Source organism: Thunnus maccoyii, chromosome 1 (genome assembly GCF_910596095.1).
Source record: "Thunnus maccoyii chromosome 1, fThuMac1.1, whole genome shotgun sequence".
In the NCBI taxonomy this organism is placed as follows: Eukaryota; Metazoa; Chordata; class Actinopteri; order Scombriformes; family Scombridae; genus Thunnus; species Thunnus maccoyii.
In genome coordinates this window covers 32628577-32642974 of record NC_056533.1, presented here as the reverse complement: position 1 = coordinate 32642974, position 14398 = coordinate 32628577, and the positions used below count along the sequence as shown (strand labels likewise).

The 14398-nt window shown below is 37.6% G+C and overlaps 1 protein-coding gene across 1 annotated transcript in view; it reads right to left on the bottom strand.

Annotated features, from left to right (window-relative positions):
• kcnq1.1 (potassium voltage-gated channel, KQT-like subfamily, member 1.1) overlaps positions 1 to 10843 on the bottom strand; it is a 53515-nt gene extending 42672 nt beyond the window's left edge. Inside the window, exon 1 of the mRNA XM_042418482.1 lies at positions 10164 to 10843. Coding sequence (XP_042274416.1) covers positions 10164 to 10522 — 359 coding nt within the window. The 5' untranslated portion in view covers positions 10523 to 10843. The remainder of the gene's footprint in view (positions 1 to 10163) is intronic.
• Positions 10844 to 14398: the final 3555 nt, after the last annotated feature.

Genomic DNA, 14398 nt, shown 5'->3' with positions numbered 1-14398 from the left:
AGCTTTATTTTTAATCCATCTGAGACTATCTGACTCGTCAGACCCTCTTTACTAACTGCACCATCATATTTCACTTCCTTTACCTCAAGGCCTATTAGATAATACAAGCTCTGTGTCACTGTGGCACCCATGGGCTTGGTGTAGGAACAGACAAAATAATACATTGGCTCTGCTACACAGACACAACTGAACTCTAAACAAAAGCTCAAAGCATTCCTCCTATCTATTATTGATGGACAGATTCACTTGCAGTCTGTTGTGCAGCCAGTGTAGAGACAAAGCTGGGGACAGGATAAGAGTTAGTAATGACGCTGCTGACCATGTCACTGGCTGTTACCATCAAATATTCTGTTTGGAACAACAACAGCAACAATCATACTTTATTTTTATCACTGTTATGAAGTGCTTTAGAGTGATAAAGAGGGAAAAAAATCAACACTGCAAAGTAAATCAACCAAAAGAAATGCAATTCACCCCTTGTCTAGATAGCCAATTGGAACCTTCCTCAGTTTATAGGTCTTGTCAGTGTGCTCCACTGACAATCAGTTTTGTAAAACAAGGTTGAAAGAAAGATGTTGGACTGAGGCAAGAGCAGTGAAGTGATTGTCTAAGACTGTTTTTTTTCATAAAAGCACAGATCCCTTTTTCCCACAGTTACTTAAATACAGGACATGATACAAACAGCTATAGTCAAAAATTCTGCTCAAATTGAAAAGAATAACAACACATGAGCGCTTGGCTTGTTTGTTAAATAATTAAAAATTGTGTCTGAATTTATTTCCTACAGCTTGATACTGTTAGACAGAATGTCTAGTTCAGTTTAATGGGGCTTGGTCTGAAACAACACTTTCTGATTTATCTGAACTCTCCTGGCAGACTCATCTACAACCAGCATGTGGGGTGGATCCAAGCTGCTCCAGACCCAAATACTGCATTTACTGTTTGACTGTAGCAGACAAACATCAAGGAAATGTGTTAAGGCAGAGAAGAAAATCATAAATGAACCGTGAATAAATGCTCTGTCTTTCTAAAGTGAGCATGGAATATACTTTGTTAGAAGTGTAAAGATAAAAATATTGTGCTCCTTTTCAGAGAAGTGCAGTGTGATTTTTTTTCCTACCATAATAGACCTGACTCCCCTGTAAGCATACTGTATAAGCACACACACACACACAAATGGACATACATATGCATGCGCAAACACGCACACACAAGGGTATTTCTGATAAGGACTTGGGTCACGCTGACGTTCTAGTTCTGGGTCAATGATAAGGCCATGCTTGTTCTTAACTGCTTTTCTCCCACTCAAACACTTGCAAAACAAGGTAACACACTGACCCCAAAAACCTGCTTCATAGTTAAATATCCATACAACATGCTCTTGCAACAAGCACCTGGCTGTATTGTCGAATTGAGACAAATCTGGAGAGAGTTTTGTCTATCTTCAGCTTTGGAAAGACCAGTGCTAAAATTAATGAATTGGCACTTTATATTCTGTGCTTAAAACTGAACATACAAACAAAATTACAACTGTGAATACACTGCAGATCAGTGTCCTTTTTCATTTTCATTTATTTTCATTCAGTGCCAATATCCAGTGCCAATGCAGGAAGTCGTGTGCTCTATATATAGAGAGTGTGTGTGAGTGGAGTGGTAGTCGCCTTTTAAAGCATCAGATTTTCATGCAGGAGACCTGAGTTTGTGTCCCATCATCATTTTTTTGTGTATTTATTTGCTCAACTGTAACCAGATGTTTTATTTGCCCTACCCAAAGCATAGCTTATTGGTAATTTTATATCTGTATCTAATTTTGTATTTTTGTCTTGTAAGTTTGTATATATTGTGCTTATAGTTTACATTTTCATAGTTTTCATAGATTTATATTTAATCCCCTACTCTGTTTAGTTATCTATCTATTAGGGATGTGCAGAGCGCCCAGTATTTGTATTTGTATCTATATTTGTTGAGGAAAATTATTTGTATTTGTATTTGTATTCGAAAAAAAGTGGAAAGAGGCTTAAAAATCCTGTTTTTTTTATTACACTTTTAATTTAAAAAAATTTAATTGTTACAATAAGTCTTCATGAATAAACTAGCTTATGAAGGAGGTCCCCACACTGGGTCTTGAACTGGAGTCTCCCAGATCATAGACGACTGCACTGACTACTGAGCTAAAACTTTACTAATTGCCTCATTGCAGACAGACCTCTACCTATTATACACCCATAACACAGAGACAACACAGCATGTGACATGAAGGGAGGAACTTCAAAGGCGATTCTCGCTTTGCACTTTTCATTTATTGCCTATTTTTTACAACACAACTTTGTGGAAAGGAGAAAGAGAACAACAGATTATGAAGTGTCCCTTGGGAGCACTTTCCGTGTGTCAGTAGCTCAGTTTTATCTCTGGGGAACACCACCAACTCCAGGAGTGATGTCCAAATTAGGGAATGTGCGTCATGCAGCAGGTGGATGTGACTCCCCTTGATGAGACCTGCTGATAGACATAACAGCGGAGCAGAGGAGAGAGACTGAGATAGTGATGTAACCGACCTGCACGCTAGTATTTGACATGGGTTTTTTTTTCTTCCTGAAAACAAATAATTTTTTAAATATTTGTATGAAACAAATATTCAAAGAAAAAAAAAAACACTATTTATGCTTTGCCGAATAACGTATTTGTATTCGGGCACACCCCTACTAACTATCTATCTATTGTTGTGGAAAATCCATAGTGTAATGCAATTGTTTTTGATTATGTGTTGAAGATTTATGATGTAATACATATATATATTTTTAAGCTTACATATATTCTTTAAGTGCATATATACTCACGTATTCTTAATGTATTAGACATATGTTCTTTATTTGATTGCTCTGTACATGTCCTTTAAAGCTCATATTATCTTGTTTTTGAGACTGTTTAGCTGATTGACACAGAAGGGGAGTTGGTGAGGGGCAGGGTGCCCCCACCACTAGCATAAACAGACAAAGTAAATAAACCTGTGAGCTCCTCTTTAGTATTATAACCAGTGATATTTTAGGGGAGTTACTGGGATAAATAGGAAAAGACCAATGAGGATCAGGAGATCAGGAAATGACCATATCATTTTCAAGTATAAATGTGATGAATAAAAGTGTTTGCCACTTGTCAATTCAATAAAGACCTTGTACTTTTTTGACAAATGCGCCTCTGAATGATTTTTGTTTTCCTTAAGTTCATTTATTTGCCAACACAAAAATTGGCGTTTACAAACAAGGATTGGGCAAAGAGTAGGCTGCAGTACCGGAGGACATGGGACCTTGGAGCCTGTCGCTATACAGACGTGGCCACAAAAATAGGTAAGCAGTTTTGCTTTATAATATAAATCTGTGTGGTGATATCGCTCCGGGTCCTAGTGCCATCCGGCTGGTAAGGTAGCATGAAAGCTCACCAATAAAGAACCAGAAGAAGTTATAATTGATTGTAACAAACAGGGGTAAGTTGTCAGAAAACTAACCAGTCATAACGTGTGAATGGTGATTTGGTGTGAATGGTCATGACTAGCTGCTTTCACCAGAGTAAGAGTGAAGTGAAACTATTGCAATAGGAACCTTTAACCCGAAGGTACTGAGGGTGTCGATAAACCTGTTAGACTGGTGAGTCTAAGAAAGTGAAGACTGCAAAGCCAACCCATAATTGTGAACTTGGGTTGAACCTCTCATAAATTTAACTTGAGCCAGGAAGTAAACATTATTCGCGAATACTGCTCCTTTGGCCCGGGAGGTCTGCACGGGCAAATAAAAAGAGTTTATCTAATATAAAATATCTTTGGGGTAACCCACTATGAGTAAGAGAAACACACTCAGTAACAATAATAAAAATAATAACAATAAGAAGAACGCTAATAAGAAATAGGATAATTATGGTAAGATAATCTGTGGTTGTGTATCTAGAGTGCAACTCTATAAAGTATATTTGCAGTCTCCATGAGCAGGTCCTAGTAAACATAAAAAAACTAGTATTATATGATAACTGACCTAGAAGATCAGGAGTTTCAAGTATAGGAGAGATGAGGAACACATTGTTTGTGTTTCTACTGAATCTTTTAAATTGTTTGAAAAGCTATTTTTGAGTTTATTATTGAAGTGATATTACACATTGTTAATTTCAACTGGATACTTTAAATTGTTTGAAAGCCTTCGCTTGAGCTGTGTTGAAGTTGACAACACATTGCTAATTTCTGCTAAATATTTTAAATTGTTTGAAAAGCTATTGTTGAGTTATTGAATTGATACACATTGCTAATTCCTATTGAATATTTTAAATTGTCTGAGTTTATTGCTGAAGTTGATAACACACTGCTACTTTGTGCTGGATATTTTAAATTGTTTAATAAGCTATTTTGTAGCTTTGTTGTTGAAATTGACACAAACACACTGCTCGGTTCTGCTGAATAGTTGGAATCGCTTAGAGATTTATTGTTTTGGGATTGTTACTGAATTGGCATAGTACAGTGCCTTTTGCTGAATATATACATATATATATATATATATATATATATATATATGCCCTTATTGGTTACTAAATTGACACAGCACAGTCACCTATTTTTGAACTGGGGTACAGTTTTGGATTACACTAAACACATTTGTCTTTCCCTAATTAAAGTATTGGGCCATTCTAAATGCAGTTTTGAACTGTTTTACAGACTTTGGCGTACTTTAAGCACAGTCTTGATTATTGGTAAAATTAAAAATAATAACACAGTTGCGCTCTGATTAATTAAATTGCTTTAAGCTTGTTATTTGTCTGTTGTCAGTTAAATTAGAAACACACAGTTACCCTTTAAACATTTCTGCTTAATATTTTGAATTATTTTGAAAGCTATCCTTGGGCTTTTTGTTGAGTTGACAAATACATTTCTAGTTTCTGCTGAATATTTTGATTCCTCGGAAGGTTAATTTTGAGATTTATTGTTGAATTGACATAACACACTGCAGGAATACAGTAGAGGGTAAGAGAAGAAAGGTTAAAAGTGCTGGTTAAAAGCTTTAACTAACTTATCTAAATTTCCTTGTATGGCTTGATCATTACGTCACATTCCGTACACAATATCACAACATCGAAGGCCTGACTAAAAGTACGTAGAGGTCAAGTGCAGACTGAGGAGCAGAAGAAAAAAAAAGAACTTGACTGATCAATCTGAACTTCCCTGTCCAGATTGATTGACACATTACTTCAAAGCTCGAGGCCCGAATGGAGAGCGGGAAAGTCGGTGTAGGTTGGGGAATGAAGCAAGATCGGAAGAGCAAAATCACAACTACTCAATAGATAATCTTCTGAGAGGGCCTGCATAAATTAAACACAGTCTATTAGATAATTAAAACTCTTTCTGTCTCTTACTCCTAAAAATCTTTAAATTTGCCTTTTACTGTCACAGATACCCTTTAAATATTCTGATTGCTGCTAAATCAAACAGACACACAGATTGGAAACCATAGCCATGATTGGAACCTGCAAACTAGATTCCACAAGCATCGATTTATTCTTCAACATAGGGTGTAAAAAATATCATGTTCTAAAATAGTGGATCAGGGTAAATGGATAAGTTCTGTACTGTACAAATGGAAACAAAGCATTGCTTAGCCAACTAAAAACATTTGTACAATTTAAAACCAGACTATTATCCATTAAAGCCAAATAATCTTACAGTCATGCATGAAATGAAGAATTGTCTACTGGCAGCAATTGTAATAATGATCCATAATAAACACATTAATAATGTTTGCAGACTCCAGGGGATGCTCTATAGAGATGATAGTCAAGGAACGCAAACCATTGCACTCCAGACCCCTTCTGGGCACTGGACATTAGATCAACTCAGCTAGAAAGATGCATACCTCCCGAACCAGGTAATCAAATCTATTCCTTATAAATGCCTACAAAAATGAATGCATGTGCAATAGACTAGATCAACGGTGGATGTCTAACGTTAGGTAGAGTTCAGGATCTTAAAAATTGTGTGTTAACCTCCTATACTGATGAATTGCAAAAGAGAGGATTGGGCAAAAGCAACTTAACCTCTTGCATATCACCTCAAGATCTCAGAGCCCTGTTGTTGTCCACATCCTTTGTTCAACATACTCTGACAGTAAAATTAGGACACACTCAATAATGCGTAAGTATAAAAGTAGAGCAGACCCCGCAGAAGTGCAGAGGTCACACTTGGGCTTGGGCCTCAGTGGGACCAAGCTTTTGGCTATTCACTAGAAGTAATCACCACTCAATTCCCACAGGTTAACTCAAAAGTAAACACCAAAGACTCATTAAGAACTCCAATGTATAGTGTAAAGAAGATAGCTACAGTAATCGGACCCCCACACCTAGCGAACCGCAAATCTACTCCACACTTGAACCAATTACTCCTACCGCATTAACTCAAACTGAAGTTGTTCAAGTTCAAGTAAGAAGACCCAGCCAACAGTCTAGTGAGAGACCAAAAAGAAACACTAGTTCTAATAACCTTATTCCTGCATTTACATAAGATAATGTAGGAAGAATATTACAAGAAATAGCTAATAACATGTAGAACTAAATGATTTCTTAGATAGAGTCACGTCTTTTTTTTCTCTAAAAGAAATAAAAACTTAGCATCTTGAAATAGATGTAATTTACCAAAAGGCACAGGCTAATTATTGGTACCAATGGACTCACTACACAGGTACACAAAATAGAATGAGCAATTATGTCTGTTCAAAAGCGTGATAAGTTATATGTCACCAATACTAAATTTAGTTGGGAAAAATTTAACAAAGACATGGCTAAGTATGCATGTGAAGTAAAGCAACAACCTACATCCACCAAAAGGTCCACCTCAGATTTTGCTTTGCCAGATTGCGCTACTTTCTCACCGGAGAGACCTTGGGAGGAGACTTGCTTTATGTCTTTAGGATCCAGAGAATATCTGTATATCAGTAATTACTCCTCAGGAGACGCAACAGGTAACATGGGAGAATATTGTCACAAATTAGATATCCGGCTGCCCACGTCACTAGAAAATAACCATTCCAGACAACATATCATCATCCGCAGTAGGAAAGTTTGAATGTTTTCCAAAGCAGGGACAGATACCAGTTGGGAGTGTTCCAGTGCACCAATGTGATTTGATATGGGATGCAACTGAGAATTGCACTGAAGCTGGGTTGAAACATTCTATCACAGTGAAAGGAGATGTAATTCTAATGTCACCTCCACTTTGCCCTTATCATCATCAGACTCAGGCAGTGGCTGACCAGTTTTGGATGTGTAGACAACAGTGCCTGCGTTCCACCCTTCCTACAGAGATCTATTAACCACACAGATGGCGCTCTAAGCGCTTTGGGAGAACAACTACGAGCGACTAGCACTGCGACGTGGCAGAACAGGCAGGCCCAAGATTGGGTGTTGGCAGAACGAGGTGTGCGTTTATAGGTATATACATTCACGAGAACAAAGAAATGGACAATGACATTAAAAGATGTAGATGTTTCTAACTCAGAACGCACATTCTGAATGAAGTAATTGTACATAAGATAATTTATCGTGTTTTTGATTATGTGTTGAAGCTTTATGATGTAATACATATATATTTTCTAAGCTTACATATATTCTTTAAGTGCATATATACTCACGTATTCTTAATGTACTAGATATATGTTCTTTATTTTATTGCTCTGTACATGTCCTTTAAAGCTCATATTCTCTTGTTTTTGAGACTGTTTTGCTGATTGACACAGAAGGGGAGTTGGTGAGGGGCAGGGTGCCCCCACCACTAGACAAAAACAATAGTCTGCCAAGCATAAACAGACAAAGTAAATAAACCTGTGAGCTCCTCTTTAGTATTATAACCAGTGATATTTTAGTGGAGTTGCTGGGATAAATAAGGAAAGACCAATGAGAGATGTAAGAGGGATCAGGATGTGCTCATATATCATTTTCAAGTATAAATGACACTGTATTGCTTGACATGTCAGTTGCTCTGCTCAGAATAACTCAAGGTCTTTGCCACTTGTCAATTCAATGAAGACCTTCTACTTTTTTGACAACTTCGCCTCTGAATGATTTTTGTTTTCCTAAAGTTCATTTATTTGCCACCACACTATCTATCAGCCCATCCTGAAAATAAAAACCACAGTATAGGTTGAAAATTAAGCCAGCAAAAACAACCTGTAGTTACGTTTAAGTGACAGATGCCATCTAGCAGACATGGTAATTATGACCTGGAGACGTGATGAAGTTCAGATGACGTCAATATAAGGTGACAAATTTCCATAATTGGAAGTGGCGGGTTGGGTGCATGGCTAGATAGATAGATGGAAAAAAGTGGGCTTAGCTGAAGGACATCGCTGTTCACTTCCTGTTTCCAAACGCAAGTGTCACGTTTCCAACTGCGAGTCAGGACACTTTTTTAAAAATTGTAACTACGATTGTCTCGGTGTCTATTGATGATGAAGGTTGGGTAATTTTAAAGAAATTGTAACTTTAACCCACACCACGTTTCAAGTGATCATTTTAACCCAAACCATGATCTTTCCCTAACCAAGTGGTTTTTGTGCCTAAACCTAACCAGACCTTAACCACAGTGTTGTCACATCATAAATATAATTACTTTTTAACAGTGATTTGTAATGGTTTTGGAAAGCATCGATAGAGGCGGCATATTAGAAAATGTTTACTATAGATATTCTGTAGGTTTCTAAAAATATGATTTTCTTAGCCAGACAGCAACCATCATGCCAATGACAGGCTGAAAAACTCAAGGCAAATACAACCTCAAAACATACTTCATTTCATCTACTATAATCTTATTTTTCAAATTATCAAGAGCAAACACACCAGCGGAAGTGACATTTGCTACTGATACCATGGCTTGTGCAAAATAATATTGATTTTGTACGTTAAGAGACACTCTGTGGTCTTTCCACCCATTTTGTGCAGTCTAAGTTTTCTTGGATCCAGCATGAGGTGGTCATTAGAGGAAGGTTACAGCACTTCTTCATGCTTGCTTGCACTTACATGATATTTGAATTGTTGATATTAAACCTAAGATGTTCCCGTAATCATAGCAGCCACTGACTTTCCTATTATTGTGTATTGTGCATATTCAGGGTGATGTTCTAATGTGTTTCAGTTGCACTGTGAAATGCTCCCTCTGAGTCACTGAGACTCTAACCTGCTCCGACAGGCTGCGTTCCCCTGCGTCCCCTCCGACACTGTAGGGTCACAGGGTGGCAGCGCCAGACAGGGCCGCTGCCTCCTCCACAGCACACACACTGCCAAGTTTAGCTGCCTGCTATCAGTGCCAGCAAGTGGGGACAGACAACACACATGAGGGTGAGCTGGAAGATCATATCCTACATTCCTAAACCACTGCCTGAAAATGCCAGTCTGGTTCCACTGGACCGTCAGATTCACAAATGTGGGTGGAAAAACAAACTGTGAAATGTCTCTTTTGGCAGTGGGTAGGGAACCCTCACTACTAACCACATTTCATTTGTCAAAAAAGACAGCTCTTCAAGCTACCTGACAGAGCTGTCACATTGATTTTTTGGTGGTGAAACAATCTGACATCTTCATGATATTGGAGCTTTAGTAGATAAAATCCACCTCATTCTGGACTAAGTCACATACCTGTCAGACTGTCAGAAAAAGAAAAGAATACTAAAACATTTATTGTAAGGTTGAATAGGTTGTAAATGTTCTGTCGTCATAGACTCACTGAATGCAAACCCCAAGCACCTCTGTGTTGCTGCGCTCAAACTGTTTTGCAAAATGAAATACTCACTGATGCTAAGGAAAATACTTTCCCAAATGAAAAATATGTATAATATTCCTTTAGTGTTCCTAAGAGAGCGTATTTTATACGATATTCTCTTCTCTGTGGTGAGTTATATGGTATTTTTTAATCTGCTATGGCTCTTATAAAATATCGCTATAATATTCCTAGAGGGACCCCCAGTTGTGCTGTGATATCTGTGCAGCATCTCTCTAAAATTCACAGGATTAACAGTTCTTTGTAGTGCGGGCTTCCAAGGCTCCGCACGCGCAATTAACTCCCTGTTTAATTAGGATCTTAGAGTTGCAATTATACCCTTGAATACCCCATGGATCTGGATGATTATGAAAATAAAAACACTCACACTGTGAAGTGATACACGAAGCATTTCCAGCCAGATGGCCTTTCCAAAAAGTTATACACGCGTCCTTGGATGAGGGCGCGGGTGAGGACTGGACGGACCCCGGTACTGTACACCGACATCCGCACTGACATCCGGGGATGAGATAAGTACGGGTGAAGGTGAACTTGGGGTATCTCGGTGATTGTGTTACCTTCCTCTTGCATGTTGTCTCTTTCAGAAAATGTGTCGTTGCCCACAGGTGTCCCCAGTTCAGGCGCGTTAAAAGTGGTTTCCGACAGCTCCAAATCCGGTGGTCTTTTTCCACGTGCCACACCAGAAGACCTCCGTGTGTTACCCTCATAGGGGGCGGAATTAGACATTGTAGCTTCCCGGCTTTCTTCTGTCGCTGGGTTAACTTTTTCACAGTTAGGCTATTTTTCGGTCACTGACTCAAACGGACAAATGTTCGCCCATGTGCGCCCACCTTCTGTTGCGCGCCTGATCGCACCAGGGCGCATAAAATTGCAACATAAACTGGGTTATTAATGCTCTAGATCACCAGGATGGTGTTTCTTTAACTTAACTTTACTGCTCTCTGGGTTGTTGAGGATATGGCGAGTCTCAGCCCTGAATGAATTTCCCCTACCTCTTGCAGAGCACTTATCAGCCTGGAGAGCTGTGGGCGCCAGGCGGTGCGCTGTAAGTCGCCAGCTGTTCAGACATTGTACTGTTTTGCAAAACCGCTTTAAAAGCAATGTGCAACTGATGAACTCAAGCCTCAGCTCTGTGTGAAAAAACAACACACCATTAACTTTGTTTTGCCCACGATGCACTATTTTCGCCCATATGCAAACACTGAATATTTTTGAGTTTGAGTTTATTAGCATTCATGCTCACAGTAACTGAACTGAGAAGCAGACTTTACATTAATAAAAAATAGAAATATATCTATGAATGATTGTACACCATAAAAGTATTAAACTATACATATATCTATATGCACACATCCACCCATACATTTACACTCATCCATGTGTATTTGCAAATACAACCATACACTTAAATACAACAATGCATACATTATTAAAATGCCATAAAACAATAATATAAAATACAAACAAACAAAAAACAAACCCAAGAGTTGTGGGAAATGGGGTGAGTAACTGAATAAGTTTGCACCAGAACTTGATGTTGCCCCTGCCACTTCCAATATATTTAAAACAAAAAGCACTAAATGCACAAAAGACACTTTGCTAATTTTTGCAAACTTGTTAACTCAAATGTCAGTTGATATTATACATATATAATTAAAGCTTTGCTAGTCAAAATAGATTAGCTGACATATTGACTTAAGTGAAATTCTATCACTGTCACATTTATGTATGTAATCATTATGCATGTTAAGATATTGTATATAATATCTACAATATATAATGGTCTCTCTTGCAAAAGAGATCTTGATCTCAATGAGATTACCTGATTAGATAAAGGTTATATAAGATATTAAGATGCACACATAAGTAGCAACCAAAGCTCCTACATACTGCATGGTGTTGCAACACTGTAGAAAAAGCTCTTGCAGCATTTGGGTAATCATACACTAAAAGAAACTAAAGGCACAGCCCTAAGCCAAATGTTATCAAACAGGTGACCCCACCACCAAACTTCAAAACACAAGATAGGGACCTGCTCTCATTCCTGCACTTATTTACATGTCTGTCAATAGAAAACTGAAATTTCAGTTATTACTGTTTTCTGATGCTGTTAAAGGATTGTTAACATTAGTAATAGGTCTGTAATTTCAGTTATGACTAATATGTTTTTAATTTGTATTCAAGCTGTGCAACAATTTATGTGAATAACCCTCTTATTTGTTTGGCAGATTGGGATTTTAGTGTTAAATCAGAAAGAATTTAGGGTTTTTGTCTGTTTGTGTGTGTGTGAAGAATAACTTGTTCTGTTATGACACCAGCTAACAGTACATAGATTGTATATACATGGTCAGATAGAATGCATTTGGAGTTAAAAGTCATATTTGTCATAGTTGTATGTGATGTGAAGGACACATTTTCATTTGTTAATGCTGCTGTTTTCAGTGACAGATTCAAGCATAAGCTTCCTGTTCTGAAAGGGCTTTTTGTACTATACCTATAGTGTTGCAGACATAGACATGTATCACAGTTTTCATTCTGAAATGCATTTGTAATTTCCTTTGCATCTATAATATATTTTCACATCATTTTTTAATTTTTGTACGTGTTTTCATTAATTTATTTATTATCAAGAAAAGACAAATCTCTGAGAGGAAAGAGTCGACTGGCAGAATTCACTTGTGCAGAAGTGTATAGAACAGCCTCCCATTGTTTGAGATGACGTACAGACTGAGTTATTTTCTCTCATTAAGCTGTCAGCCGGAAGTAAGTTGGAAGTTACTGTGTGAAAGTCTCTGGTATGTTTGGGAATCATATCCAGTTTCCTTTTACATACCTGTCACCAACAATACTAAGAGGTGCAACTGCTGAGACTGTAAATATGATTTCAGATGGTGCAACTTGGGTAACTAAGTAACTTTGGTATTGTGTACATACCTTTCCATACTGTTTTCCACCTAAAATGTTTCCTATCTCTTACTTCCATCCACTATGTGCTGTTCAAAATAAGAAACGATAGAAACTCACAAATGCATGATAAAATATAGATCTAGTATATTTGCATTATTGCATACCTGGAGCAATACAACATGTTACAGCTTAAAATTTCAAGTCTGTTCCTTGACTCATGTGTGATTTATTACAGTTTGGAAGTTACATCTTCAACCCTGGTGTCAGTGTAATCCACAGAAACTCTGGGGACACATGCAGCTTAGTTTGACAAGGTTACCCTGTGGATTTCTTTTTTCTTTTTTTTTGCAGTGACCTTGGCCAAGCTAGTCCAAGGAGGAGGACACAAGTCAGCCGGAGCAGATTTTAATAAGAGTCGAGTGGCATCCATGTGATGACAGCTTCTGTTACCGGGTAGATATTAACCACAGCTCCAACTGGTCGTTGCTGTTAGAGGCAACCCACTACATTAATGTTTTTGTTATTAGTAAAGGAAGGGCAGTTATTGCTGTGTATGTTATTGAAGGTCACCCATCTTCCAATATTTGATAGTGTGAAAGAAATTCAACATTTAATTTCTATTAATTTCTAAGGGTATTCCCTATTTCAAAACAATTGATTTTTGAATTAATTGACCACTCAACTGACACAAACAGTACATTACAGTACAGTAATAAGCAACAATTTTGATCACTGATTAATTGTTTAAGTCCTTTTTTTAAGCAAACGCGCCAAAAACATTCACTGCATCAAGCTTTTTAAATGTGAAGATGTGTTGGTTTTCTTCTTTGATGGAAGTTAGTACTGTTGGAAGACAGAACAAGCTATTTTATTACCAATAAATACAAATTACCACTGTATATCATCTTGGATTCTGGGGAACTGCAATAGGCATTTTTACTATTTTCTGACATTTTACTGATCAAACAAAGAAATAATAAATAAAGAAAATAATTGGTACATTAATAGATAATGAAAATAATCATTAGTTGTATCCCTTTGCCAGCTAAATATGTAATAGGAAAAGTATTTTATTTAAAAAGAGTAGATTCAGGTTGGTATGTATATCCGTGTTGCCCAAAAGAAGAAAATTGCACTGGCAAGATTTCTCAAATCAAACCAAAGCTGTGCTGTATTTGACCTTTTTTCACCCAGGACATGTGTTGAGAATACGTCTATTTGACAACTCTACACTGCTCTCCACACATCACCTATAACATTCACTTTGCATCATCCTTAACTCATTCTCCCATGAGGCGAATAATATTATGCATATTAACCCGTATCCAACAAGCAATTTGGAAAACTGACTTTCACCTGTAGAGGAGAACGCCCTCTATTGAAGTTGACACCAGAGGGCAGTCAGAAAGCTATTGGAGTCTGGAGTCATTCATTGAGATAAGGTGGAGAAATGCTGGAGCCCATGTGTTTCTCATCCCCCCTCCACAAGGGCATACTGTTTAGAGCAGGCAGTTTTTTTATTAACTGTTATTTACCCAGGCTGATCCAGATGAGATTAAGGGAGTCTTTTTAGCAAGGCCCGGCTGACAAAGCAGCAACTCATAATTTAGTTGCAGGGAGAAACACACTGTAACACTCCATAATAATTAATTGATGACCTCAAGTAACAGAAAATGGAAGCCAGAAAGAAAGAGA